Genomic DNA, 14,419 nt, shown 5'->3' with positions numbered 1-14,419 from the left:
AATCCTTTGAAGCTTGCATAAGGCTGTTGAAACGATTTTTAACTTTCTTTTTCGCTGCGGGAAGGAAGACAGCAGATGGTGTGTAGCAGACGACAATGGGCAAACAACAAGCACCCAAGTACCATTTTTTGCCCAGGTTGTTGGGCTAGGCCATGCTACACAGTGGTGCAACAGCGAAGCATGTTGTGTAGTTCATTTTGCCACCAACAGATAGTGACACTTTACAGAAAAATCAAAGCAGCAGACCAATTGCAGGGCCGCTTTTTGGTGTGTGGGGCCAATGGGGGGTTTTGCAACTCCTATATCAAGTAGTGGAACGGAAGATGATAGGTGTAACACTAAGGGACAAGAAGAGAGCGGAGTGGGTCAGGGAGCAAACGCTTGTTAAGGACATTTTAGTAGAAATTAAGAAGAGGAAATGGACGTGGGCGGGGCATGTAATACAAAGGCAAGATAACCATCGGTCATTGAGGGTAACAGAGTGGATCCCTAGAGAAGGCAAGCGTTGCAGGGGGCAGCAGAAAGTTGGGTAGGGGTGCTGCCGTTGTGAGTTAGCACAGGACCGGGGTAATTCGAGAATAACGGGAGAGGCCTTTGCCCTGCAGTGGGCGTAGATAGGCTGGTGATGATATCAAGTAACTGTGGCTAGCAGCTGACGAGCCGGCTTGTCTATTTCCTTGGGCTTTCTTATGCTTTTATGTAAAAAAGCAACCGTTGCAAAACTGAACAGGTTAGTAGTGAGGTTGTAATGTCGGGTGAACTGTTGCTAACCAGCCTAAACTGTGTTATCCTACACTTGTTCCGTTTTCATCATAGACAGTCACCGCACTCGGATCTTAAATTTTGCAATGTGTGGTGACGTAGAACATTTTGCTGCTTCCGATTTACTTCATCATACCCGAACTATTTGCTCTGCTGACGTTCGTTATAGTGAGGTTTAATAACTGCGTGCAAATAATTACCATAGGGTTTCATTACATTTACATAGCTATGTTCTTTTCTGGTTCAATAAAATTGACAGTTGGGCTAGTTGGTTTTGATTCATCGTAAGTAGCGCTAGAGACGGGACACAGAATAGAAGACACACACGACGGCACTAACTCGCAACTGACTTTATTAGGCGTAAACACAAATATATACTCTGAAAGAAAGAACACGTGCCCAGGTCAACCCCGAAAATGCAGTTTGATAAACACAAAGGTCACAGGATTACGATTCGAAAAAACACACAAGATTACACTGCACATAGTCAACAACCAACCAGCAAAACATCTAAGTTAATGCATTTGACAAGAACAGAAATTCCTGTTCATGAAGTGCCACCGACGCGTGGCTGACACACTTATCATCGTGCTTTCTATATAAAAAGCTTCGATTACCTCGCGTGTCAATTGGTGCTTATGTTGCCACAACACGCTGGTGTTTTCAAAAAGTGGACAGCATTGCGCCTGGGTCTTATCTTTGTGGGTCGCGCAATGTCGAGTGATATGTGCATGAGGGTTGTTTTTGAGTGAACTCCGGTGTTCCATCAGACGAACATTGATGCATCTGCCTGATTGGCCGATATAAACGTTGTCACATGATAATGGCAATGAGTACACAATTCCTGTCTTGCACGGGACAAAAGGCGAAGCATGCTTAACATTGCAATATCTGTCAGACTTCTGACCAGACAACCTTATTTCCACCATGTTATACAACTTACCAAGCTTATTCGGAGTGGAAAAAAGGACTCTAACCCCGAAATGCCCGGCAACATTCTTCAAACCATGTGATAAACGGTGGATATACGGAACCACAGCAGTTTTCATTTTTTCTGCCCCAAGCCCATCTTTCCTAGATTGCGCTGCCGCACCCACTACTTTAATTAACGTCTGGACCGTCTTGTGCATTATGTGCTCCGGAAAACCGGAGGCGTCCAGCCTGGTAATTTGTGCCTGGAAACTATTTTCAGTTTTATGCAAACAGGACTTAAACACCGCAGACCTTAACACAGAAAAGGCTATTCCACTTTTAACCAATTTGGAGTGCCCTGAACTGAAATTTAGAAGTGGTTTCACAGATCTAGGGCATTACTCCCAGCAGACATGCCCTGGTTTCAAATGTAAGCGCAAATCAAGGAATTGTAGGCATCCCTTTGTCGCAAGCTCACACGTGAAATTAAGTCCAAGACTGTACTCTTTAAACAATTTAAGCACATCAACGGCTTGGCGCGAAACATCACAGTTCTCCACAAACACAAGAAAGTCATCCACCTATCTCACTATTTTGAAAGCCAACCCACACAGGTTTTGCTGTATATATCTGTCAATTGCACTCCGGAAAATATTGCTGAGGACGGGAGCCACCCTGGAACCTATACATATTCCAGTTTTCTGCAAATGCAACCCCCCGTTCCACTCTACAAAGGTGGACTGTAAGTAAAAAGACAGGATTTCGAGAAAACCACTTATAGGAACACCGCAATTACTCGCAAACCGCGTTTCATCATTTTCCTCGGTAATGCACCTCTTCACACTGTTCATCAGTTCATCATGAGGAATAGAGTAATACAAATCTTCAACATCTATGCTGAACATTTGGCACGTGCCGGGGTTGTTCGAACTCAAAAATTCTACAAGGCTGTCCGAATTCGAGATCAAAAACGGATCAAAACGGATATGTGCAAAAACCCTCATGCACATATCACTCGACATTGCACGACCCACAAAGATAAGACCCAGGCGCAATGCTGTCCACTTTTTGAAAACACCAGCGTGTTGTGGCAACATAAGCACCAATTGACACGTGAGGTAATCGAAGCTTTTTATATAAGAAAGCACGATGATAAGTGTGTCAGCCACGCGTCGGTGGCACTTCATGAAAAGGAATTTCTGTTCTTGTCAAATGCAGTAACTTAGATGTTTTGCTGGTTGGTTGTTGACTATGTGCAGTGTAATCTTGTGTGTTTTTTCGAATCGTAATCCTGTGACCTTTGTGTTTATCAAACTGCATTTTCGGGGTTGACCTGGGCACGTGTTCTTTCTTTCAGAGTATATATTTGTGTTTACGCCTAATAAAGTCAGTTGCGAGTTAGCACCGTCGTGTGTGTCTTCTCTTCTGTGTCCTGTCTCTAGCGCTACTTACGATGAATCTTTTCTGGTTCACAACTGTCAGTGCATATCACCAATCATAGTGGAGTCTCACTTGGCGTAGCACATTGACTTACTAGTGGCGATGGTAACATCTGTATTCCCTTTTCTTTTTTTTCTCTTGCACTCGCACATGCAGCGGCTATCGGGCCTAGGCTACTGCTTCTCAGCGTCGCTGCCGCCCTTGCAGGCATCCGTCTCCTTGCAGGCCATCGACCACCTGTCTTCTCACCCTGGTAATTACTCTACATGTAATGCCGAAAGATTTTCTTCCTGGAGCTGGATGTCTTGGTGTACAACTTGCGCACACCTCTTAACACTTTCCTGCCCACACCTATTCAAATCGATAGGAGTTTATCGATGCTTTCAAGTTCAAATTTTGACATTTTGCCATTCGAATTTGGCGCTTTCTGAGTGCGCTCTGAGAGCTGGCACCATCTACTCAGTAGTGGACACTTACATCCTCTTTGCTTCTGTTTTTTTGTGCCGCGTTGATGTTTTAACTCTCGTGACCGCAAAAAAATGGCCAATTTTGAGTGCTTCCAGAAAACTTTTTTTTTCTCTTGAGCTACTCTACACATTTAGCATTGCTATGCATGAAATTGTAGCGTATAGATTTCTATTTCAAACACATAACAGCAGTTTTGTGAAAGGTGTAATTATTGACAGGTGATTGGTCAACGAAACAAAAAAGTGCACAAGAAAAGTATACACACAGCACAAATAGGTGTATTTACTGAGCCTAAAAATTATTTTAGGAATTCTAAGATATACAAATCTTCCTACGTTCCTAGGGTATGATTCAGTATATACATCAATGCTGAACACCAAGTGGATTTTTGTGGGCTCGCCAACGTAGTGGCCCTGATGGCTGTTCGACTCCGTGAAGCCACTCGAGAGTCACTGTCTCTCTCTAAAATGTGCATCCAAGCATGCTTTTGTATGTTCTCACACAAAATCTTTATCACTGCAGTGGTAAAAACCAAGAAAAAAAATTCAGCACTCTTGAGAAGCAGTGCGCGTCGCTCTGTGGCGCTAATTTCACACGAGCGCCAGGCTGTCTTGAAGGTGATGACACGATACGGCGCGGTGCATTTGGCAAAATATCCCCGTTGCACGTTGTCCAGACCTTACACATGAAAGTAATGGCACAGTCATGAGATATTAGGCACGATTTGTTTATAAATACAGCGCGAAGTCCGAAACGAACCTTGCCTGGCAGCACCTGTCGAAGGCTGAGGCTGTTAAATGGGAGAGTTTTTATCAGAAATAAAATCTGAAGAATCCACACCATTGCTTGAGTCATCAGTTCTGCTGGGGTGAAGAAAATCAGCAGCAGCAGTGGCCGAAGTCCCTGAAACCGTTGTCCACCTTTGCAGAGCGCGCAGTGAAACAGGACGCCATTTTCGACCAACTCGCTGTTACCTTGGGTTCAAATTTCATTCGCGACGCCATTTACCCACGCGAAATGTAAACAAACGGCAATGAAACTGGAATATGGGTTTCCAATGAACACACCAGGTGACGTCAGTTGTCCGAATAGTGACGTTATTAGTTTTTGCGGGAGGTTTTAAAATCATCGTTCACCCGTGAACGATGGCCTATGGCGTGGTCACGAGAGAGTTAAAGTGCCACTGGAGTCTTAACGGGCGCTATGAAAATACAACAATGGCGTCAACATCACGCGTGACCGCAACGTTGAAACACCGCATTGCTAGCGATTGCTACGAGCCTACACGCGAATTTTCGAATGATATTAGCAGCACTGATTCCGAGGACAGATTTAATTTATCAGATTTTTATGTGGACTGGGAGAGTGCATAAAACCAGGGAGGAGCCTGATACCCCTGTTCAATACAAGCCCCAGAAAATGCTAAAGTATGGAAACTATAAATTGCGCTATGAACAAAAATGATTGGAGCTGAAAACCAACGTTTTCTGCGATGCATGTGCGGCCAACCTATGTTTCACAAGTTTGAGGAACTGCTTTCTCCAGGGGCATGAAACCCACTAGGGTTACCTTTTTATTTAAGTCAAGAAAGTCTAGTTACGCATTTTGTATTCGCTGAAGTTTTTCACGGCTGATATGAGCACAAAATGCATGTCTTCGCATTTTTGCGTTTATTTCTGTGTAAAGGAACACCGTTTTTTTTTTTTTTTTTACAAGATTTTTCTGTGCAGCTTTTTCCTTTTTTTTTTTTTCACTAATATTCTTGTTTGAAGCAATTTGCATTTCAAAGGAAATTCACCCTTCTACATTTTGATATCAGACATATCTTACATATATTTTTTGCGACCTGGAAAGGATTATTTGCTGGACTACCCAAAATCACTGCTTCTCCCATGGGCTGGAAAGTGTTAAGATGCAGACTCTTATATGATTCTGCAAGTAGTAATTCCTGCAGATTCTATGCTGTAAATTTGGAAACTGATTGCTTGCATTAATTGTCGTGTGACTGCTCACTGTCAGAGTCCCTGTTTTTTTTTTTTCATCAAATGATGTGCAATATTTACCCTTTTGTTAAACTTGTGAGGTCTTTTTTTTTTATGTAGGATGGATGGGAAAATGACAAACTTGACTAGCGTTGTACATTAACACCTAACTGGAGCTTTTTTGGCAAGGCAGCATTCTTTTTGTGGCACTGAAAAGCTGGTTTGCCGTGTTTATTATATTATTATGTTTATTATATTATATTATTTTGCCAAGGTTATTATAGCGCACTTGGGCCAATTATGGTCTCAATGCTGCTTATACTTTTTTTTAGGCCTGAAGTGCCGTTATCCTGGAGGCTATTGAACGATTATTTAGAATTCTTGTGCCACGCTATTGTGCCATATTTCCGCGATTCTAAGCGACCCCTTCTCTCCGAAACGTGTTGCATAAAATGTGTGCTTACATTCGAAGCACATTAAATTGAAGGTGTCAACATGCTTTGAACATGTTCTTTGCTAAAGTTGGAAAGAATGCATAGAATAACGGGGTGCCCACAGTCAAGAAAATGCAGTATTTTTTGCGGAGTGGTAGAGTATCTAGCAAAGGTTTATGGACTCGACACTCTCGAAGGTGCTTGAAACTTGGCACTCTCTCTCTCTCTTTGTCTGGTAAACATGATGTGTGCCTTTCTCTCTTTTTCCCGAACAGAACTGCTCACACAACTGAGGCAAAACTGCATCGAAATTCACGAAAAGCTGCAAGGGTAAGTGGTTGATGAACTTTCACCTTTGTAGTATTGCATTTGCTGTTCCACTGTGCTTTTTTCTTAGTCTGCACTCTATCAATATGCTGGGTCAGTGAATAATCGGTTGGCCTTGAGGGTTCCTTGAAGCCAGTATGGTTGAGAGCCGCTGTTCTGCCATACAAATATCTGGACGAAGAAATAAATACTGCATGAAAGACGGTGATGAAGACGAGAGGGAGATGTGGCAAGCTCAATTTCCAACTTTGCGAAGGAAAATTTGACATCCACCTATATGCAGCCCTACAGCTACAAAGGAAAGCTGTGTACCTCTTTCTCCGAAACTTCGCAGTTAAAGAAAAATTCGTCCTGAATCCACTCACTCCACCTTGGGTATTTCCCGTAAATCTGGTCAATTAACTTTATTTTTGCGTGATATGATATCGCACGGACACACTTCCCACTAGTATCACCCGCAAGTCAATCAAAAGCTGCACCTTTCCGTTCGGCGTAACCAAAATCACATGTTCAAGGCTACAAGCAAAACAAGTAGATAGAATGGGGTAAACAGGACATAGGCATCCGAGAACAGGTTCACCCTAAAAACTAAACAAGGCGTCAAAATTCAACACTTGTCATACCTAAACCAGGTTAAGTGAGGCATAAGTTGGGTGATATTCACCTAATTAATTGGGTGATATTTGGTGTTATTCATCATCATCATCACCATGGGCTGATGTTGATGAATATCACCTAACTAAAATAAACAACAAACGTGAGGAATGAAAGCGGTGAGCAAAAGAGATGGTGCGTTTACAAAAGTGTAGCGAAAGCCAAAAATGTTTGAAGAGAAAATATTGTTGAGGTAGTTCCTCGTTTAAATGTGACCACGTAAAAATGCTATTTCCGTGATGAGCAAGCTCACAGAAGGCGCGCTGATGCAATCCTTGCCCTAGTCTTTAATCTTGTAGTTTTCGATTATTTCTTGCTCTGTCGATCTCTAGCGCGTGCCAAGAATTGGTTATCTGCAAGCTTCGTAATGCAGCCTCAGGTTTTGCAGTGCATAGCCAGGTGCCGCCCTCCCCAGAATTATTTTTAACGGAAAGATTATGCTCGCATTCCCTATCACAAAAACATCTGCCAGCGTTTGACCAAAGTACACCTTTCCAGAGGTCAAAGGAATCTTGCCTGACATGGGCGTTGTGTAGCATTTATGTCTTTTTTTTTTTTCACTTACTTTGCCTTCTCTTTCTGTTTAGACATTAACGGGCATAATCTCGATAACTTAGAGAGCACTGAGAAAAACTCCAACGTTGTATCGGCTTGTATCGGCTTGCTACTTCTTTTAATGGTGTGGAGACCCTGTGAATCTATAGCATGACGTGTGGATTCGTAATTATACATTCCTGCAGCTCCTTTTTGTGAAATGCTCGCTTGGTTTTCTGCAGAAGTGATTCGAATACACTATTGATTAAAAAAAAAATTAAGGGTTAACTTGCTAACTGGTTGTGTGACACATTTGTGCTGGCATGTTTCCGAAAGAGCAGCGTGACAACAGGTCCTAACGGTGGCCCTTTTTACCATCTTAGAGTGTGCGCTGTTGAATCGCAAAAGTCTCCTCCTTTCGATTTGGGCCCACATTTCCAGCAGATGTGATTACCCGTGAAAACTTCAAGAACTCCAGACAGTTGTTTTGAGGCATTTCGGGTAAAAAATTCAGCCCATCAGAGGCTGAAATAAGCTTTTCAACAATTTTTCTCGCAAGGTTTTGAACATCATTTTCGAGGAGAGCTGACACAAACGCAAGGTAATCATCGACGTACCTTAGTGGCTTAGCATGTGATTGTGGTTACGCTGAAAGGGGTTGTTGCGGCTGTTGATTGGCTTGTGTATGTTTGTGTTGTCGTTTCATGCAAAAATGAAGTTGAAAGTTGCGCTCGTCCTGTCTCCGTTTTGCCTTTGTCTGAGTCTTTCGGGCAGTTTTATTTCGTCTCTCATGAGTCAACTAGCCAGCAACCAAGTTCTATAAAGATCTGGGATGGAAGGGGGTCAAAAGCCACCAACAAGCCGTGCAGTATCTTCAGTGCTGATGCCATCTACGTTTTTTTCTCCCTTCTCTTCTGCCCTTTCACCAGGATCCCCCAGCTGCGAGTCGGCGGTGAGGCCGTTTCACCCGTCAAGCACCTCTATGTCGCTGGCGACCGGTCCAAGGAGGACTGCTCAAAGCTGCTCGACGAGGTCGTCCAACAGGTGCGCTGTGTCCCTGTTGCGGTTACGCCTCTTTTGTGGGCGCCTCAATAACCCCGCTTGGTTAAAACTGTTCTGCCTGGTCCCGGCATCCACAAAGTTTTAGGTGGACAAATTAAGCGTAAAAAAAAAAGAGAGAATTGTTCAGATGCAAACGGAAGATATGATGGGGTATGAGCGTTCAGATTCCGTTGTTGTTTCGTCTTGGGGTTTAGATACGACCTTGCTTATCAGTTATTATCAGGGTAACATAGTCGCTGCATTGTTAGCTGGACTATAAGGGCAACAGGTTGGCTGTCGAGAGGGGGGCCAGAAGTGGAAAACCGTTGACTTAATGGAGGGATGAAATCAGAAAATTCAAAGATTGAACCAGGGCATCGTGAAACAGGAATGACTGGGGCTGCATGGGAAATTAACTTCAATAAAGCTTGGTGTTGGGCTAGTTGGTATCTATACATAATGTAACAATAGCGCTGAACTTAACACGACTTAACTCTACCGTTTCGTGTGTCCTTTTTTCTTGATCGTGTCGTCGTCGTGTTAAGTTCAGCGCTATTGTTACATTATGCATGGGAAAGGCTTTCGTCCTGCAGTGGACACAAACAGGACGATGATGATGATGATGATGGTAGGTACGCTGCCGTATCTAAAATGTCGGCTTTTCTCGCACGCAGGCCTGGGAAGCGGGCCTTGCACTGACGCGAGCCCGGTACCTGGACGACCGGGAGCACACACCGAAGGAAGCCAGCATCCGGATTGCCGTCTCGGCTGCTCTGACCGACGAAGACATAAAACACGCCTGCAGCATAATCCAACGAGTGGCTGAATCCGTGGTCGGAGGCGCGTGAACGCCGTTTTTCCTCTGCGTCTCGCCTACCGGTCGATCCATGCGGTAGTATCATGGTTTGCACTCCAACCTCTCACTGCAACGCCCGTCCCGGAAGTAGCCACCTGCCAGCAGTGGCGGTCCCAAGGGGGTGGCGAAGGGGGCGATCGCCCCCCCCCCCCCAAACAGGTCATCAGCTTCCTATTTTTTTGTTTTTTTAAAGCATTCCACTTGCGCGAGGTTAAATCCCGCTTGTGCGCGACCGTAAACATGTTGCGATTATCAGAAATGCGGGCTCGAGCCAGCCGTTGCACCGCCTAGCGGGCGCTAGAAAGCACTGTGTCGCCAAGTGATTTGTGCGCAAGTGGGTTACACCGCATACGCGCACATGGCTGCATGTTTATCACTTCCTCCGCAGAATTTGCGCAAAAGGGACCCCCCCCCCCCAAAAAAAAAAAAAAAAAAAAACATTCGCCCCCCCTAAAACCATTTTCTGGGACCGCTACTGCCTGCCAGCTGCCTGAAAGGCTTCTGGGAACTTATTTGTGTCACCGGACCAGTGTTATATTTCATTTCTGGAGCAACCGACGGCGCTCTCATCTTCTCTCGTTCGCAATGTTCAATGCCAGAGCTCTGCTGTGTTATGATGGCGAGCTGAGCGGCGGCAAATGAGTGCAGGCAAATGTCCCCGCTCTTCCTATGATGGTGTTCACTGCTTAGGGGTCCGTAACTGAAAGGGCTCGCATGAATGTTATGCCGCGTGTTGATTGGGCCCCCATGGAGATCTTCTGCGGCAGGCCGTCTTTGTCAGTGATTTGCAATGTCTAGACTATCTGCGGAATAACCCTTCAAAGTTTATTCCTTAGTGGCAAGTAGTTGCAGTTTTCTTAGAATAAATGGTGGAATCTGCATAAAAGCTATTCTTTATCGCATTTTGTCAAAATAACATGGTGTTTAGCCTTCCGGCAGTTAACTTTGTATTGACTGCGCTGACATTGCCACTGCATAGGTAAACATTTAAAATTGTCATTGGAGTTTCTTTCTTCAGCTAGGAGGGGAAAAAACGCCTTTTTTTTTGTTTGCTTTGTAGCAGAGATTACTGACAGTTTCTTTGTCTCATCCTAACACATTTGCTCAGAGTTTGCTTATTTGTACAATTATCTGATCAAGGGGCCAAACAATCGTCCTTGCGTTTTTTGTTTTTTTTGTCTGTTGCAAAAAGTTTTTTTTTTTTTAATGGAGTCACCTTTTGTTAACTTGTTTCAGCAACTTCAAACTTTCCAACTTAATAAGCATTCCTACTTGTTTATTAGGTTTGCAACTTACCACCGGGTTCGTGTTCTCGGGTTAGTATCGTATTTACTTCCATTCGGATAGCTCTTTTCTCTCCCAAAAAATGCAACATAATTGTGGATGCGATAATTTTGTGGGGCAAAATACGAATCAGATGTTTCAACGGTGCGCAACTATGCAAATATATCCTTAGTTGGGGTCCTTGCAATTGCTATGGTAAGCATAACATATAAATTAATCCTAAACAACGCTCTGTAACACAAAACAAGGCTTAGTACAAAGTTTTACTATGTGCCTATTACGGCTTGCCCTTTCATTTGACACACTACTTGGAAAAGTTTGTTCCAAGCGAAAACTTCCGTGTATTCGAGATTTCGGCGCACGTTAAAGATCCCCAGGTGGTCAGTATTAATCCGGAGCCATCCACTACGGCGCGCGTCATTGCCTGTGTAGCGTCGGCGCGTTAAACCCAGGATCAATCAGTCAAATCAACAAAAAGTTTGTTCCAAGTTTGAATCCACTTGGCCGCCACTCAACATATTTAGGGGGAACTTTGCACTTAAGATACACAAAGTGCAAGGATTTTTAGTGCAAAGATTTTTTGTAAACATATACAGACTAGCCCCCAACGTCACATGATTGCCAGCATTGTCAGCTTCCTCAGTGTGCAAGTACGGTATATAAGAAATAACATTTACGCCTTGATTTTTTAATTGGTGCTGTGTAGTTTTTATCACCAGTTTTCTTTTTCTATACCAAACACTTTGAAGTCTAGTCTTGTCTTGACTTGAGACGTAATGTTGAAGGTTCAGAAAAAGTGCGTTTTAGGAATGCCGTGATGAGATTTGTTATTTATGTGTATCTTATGGCTTTCTGGTGTGTGACACTGCAGGTACTGGCAATGCATGTTTGAGCTTCTTAATGCCATCTGTTTGGTACATTGCTTGGGAATCGCTGTGTGGCTTTTGTGCCTTTTTTTGGTGACTTTTGTGCATAAATATGCTTTTGTGCTTTTGTTAGGCAGTGCCGTACGTGCACCTTAAGGAGTTGCTAATCTTTTAACCAAATGCTTACAATCTAACTTTGTGTAAAAAGAAAACTTGCTATAACTGTTCAGCAATACATGTTATTCATTATGCCTCACTGCTTGAGGTGAATCGTGTACATAGGCTGCTTAATGGCTAGGCATTAAGGAACCCTGCTGCATGAGTTAGCTTTGCCTGTTGCAAAGTACCCAACAGAGTACGAACAGTAAATTTTGTTTACATTTAATTGCATGTTCAGTGAATAGGATGCATTGAATCTAAATGAAAAGCATGCGAGCCTTTAAACGAGTGTTCTTGTATATCGAAGCTGACATGGAAAAGCATGTTTGGTGCTGCTAAATATTTTTCTACGTTTATTTTTCTGTGCATATAAAACCCTAATTTTGGAACGATAATAAAAGCCCAATTTCTTCACGCTTGGCAAATTTAGTTGTCTGACTTTTATGGAGAGAATGAACCCCATGTATAGTCAACAGGATGGCAGAAACTTGCGTACAGAAAACAGACGCATTGCTGATGTGCTTCACGTAACCTTATCCCTCTTGCAATGTTTCTCCGTAAGCGACATCATTATATGGGACGTTATTTGGTATTCATCGTGTAAAGCTCCAAGATACTGGCAAATGAACTGAAATAATGATGTGCTTAGAAAAATAATTTAGACATTCACGACATCGTCATACATGTGACATTATTTTGCATGTGACATCAGTACCTTGTGTTATTTGTACATTGCATTGTGCCGAATAATCTATTAAAAAAATTTTCCACAGTTGCTGAAATTTTTAGTTACGAATTGTTGATGCCATGCTCATTGCAATAAGAGAGGTGCTACGGAAGTGTTTGGTGTTTGTACAAGTTCTTCGTTTCTTTTCCAAATGTTTTCAATCTTTCAAGTTTTATTTTTGCTGTTTGAAAATTTTGGGCTGCTGCCCAATCTGAAGTTATGTCTGGGCTAAATAGAAACCAGTTGTCTTCTGAATGTGAGCAATGTTTTGTGTGACTCTATTCAAGGATAAGAGTTGTGTGCAATATCAATTTCGATAGAGAAGTAACGATGTTTTAGTAGGTGTAAAAGCACTTAGATAGTTAATGGCACTTTTACTTCTCTCCCATTATCAGGATCCCAGTCTCGCATTTGCTAGGAGGGCAAGTTCTTTCTTGCCGATGGGCGCCGACAGAACTTGGTTTAACCAAAACATCCCTGTAAACTGTGTGTGTTTTGTAATGATGGTCACATCGAAGGGATTTTCGCGTCAGCCTGCATTTTTGCATGCAGTTTCTGTGGGAATGCATGGCTTGTTTCTTCTGTTTGTTTGTTGTCCGAGGGAAGAGTCTTCAGCGGGAGTTTTTCTGTTAATGTATTCATGCAGCTGTGCTTGTAAATGTTCTGCGGTATGAAAATGCCTCCACCCTGAATGAGTAAAAATAGCTGTTTTAAAACCATTTGTGGGCATCGATTGTCATTGGGCTCATACAACGATGTTTGTTCTGGGACCACCTTTATATTCCTGTTATCTATCATGCTGGGTTATCAAATGCTGCACAGCTGTAAACTCTGGGGGAAATTTCTTCCATATCAGTGATTATTAGGGGAAGATTAGATTGCTGGTAAAGCCAGGGCCTGCATTGGACTGGTTGGATGGGCTGAATACTTTTTGCAACAAGGAATGAATTCAGTATTTCACCCTTGCTGGGGCTATGACAATTAAGCCGGTGCATTTTGGAGACACGACATTTTGTGGTTCGTTCTGATGCTGCCTTTTTGTTCAGGAATTTCTTTAATTTTTTTTTGCGTGGCTTGCGTAGATATATGGCTATGGTATAGGTATGCAAGCTTTGGTGCAAGCTTCCTGGGTGGTTTTTGACTTCCCACAGCAAGCCTCCGAACATTATGAATGTTGCTCTCATGTCAAGAGCTTGGCATCCTGCTTTACTTCTTAAGAATGCCTTTAAGGGGAGCAAAAAATTAACATTGCATAAAACCAGGTGTAGAATTGTTGTAAATACACTACCATGCAGATCCAACTGTGTTCTTGTTCATTGCTGTCAGCACGAGTTTGTTGTGTTGGATGCATTCAGTCGTTGCTGTGAAAGCATTTGTTTAGGTCTTGTTCACACTATTGAAAACACTTTTTCTACTGTATCACATATCGCTGAATGAACACCCAGTTAAAGGCATACGGGTGTCCATTTTCCTTGCAACGGTGCATGGTATTATAGTGACCTTAGAAAGGCACCGAACGAATTGTCACATCTTGCACATTTTTTTAGCTTGTACAAACACTTCTGCTCCACGAACAATTTCTGGAGACAGCAAGGTGAAGCCATATTTCACAGAATTGCAGTCTTTGTTTATGAGCTGACAGGAAATAAACCATGGGTATTTTTATATCTGTGTTCTGTGTTATAGCACAAAGCTTCTTCCCTGCTCTGTGGAGCATCACTGGCTAGGTGACTACGCAAAGGTTCTACTGCCCAGGAACGATGCAAATGTTCGCAGTTTTAGTTTGCAAATGCTCTCACGTGTGTTCACAATTTCCGTGCAAATTATATTCCACTTGTAGTGGTCTCGTCGCACATGTGCCCATCATGAGCCTTCGGTGAACAGGGATAACTGTTATGAGAAAGTGTATCTTTTTGTTTTGCAATTGGGGCGAGAATCGCTATATTGAGGGAGGTGAGGTGACCTTGACACAG

General features: G+C 43.0%; 1 protein-coding gene across 1 annotated transcript in view; it reads left to right on the top strand.

Moving 5' to 3' along the window:
- LOC144160560 (serine palmitoyltransferase 1-like) overlaps positions 1–14,111 on the top strand; it is a 35,816-nt gene extending 21,705 nt beyond the window's left edge. Inside the window, exons 9-12 of the mRNA XM_077691818.1 lie at positions 3,271–3,367; positions 6,274–6,328; positions 8,443–8,557; positions 9,229–14,111. Of these exons, the coding sequence (XP_077547944.1) occupies positions 3,271–3,367; positions 6,274–6,328; positions 8,443–8,557; positions 9,229–9,402 (441 nt within the window). The 3' untranslated portion in view covers positions 9,403–14,111. The remainder of the gene's footprint in view (positions 1–3,270; positions 3,368–6,273; positions 6,329–8,442; positions 8,558–9,228) is intronic.
- The last annotated feature ends 308 nt before the right edge of the window (positions 14,112–14,419 follow it).

The sequence above is a fragment of the Haemaphysalis longicornis genome, unplaced genomic scaffold (assembly GCF_048455015.1).
Source record: "Haemaphysalis longicornis isolate Haplotype H1 unplaced genomic scaffold, Haemaphysalis longicornis Haplotype H1 scaffold_106, whole genome shotgun sequence".
NCBI classification, from domain to species: domain Eukaryota; kingdom Metazoa; phylum Arthropoda; class Arachnida; order Ixodida; family Ixodidae; genus Haemaphysalis; species Haemaphysalis longicornis.
Note: the sequence above shows the minus strand (reverse complement) of the source record. Positions and strands in the feature narration are given on the sequence as shown.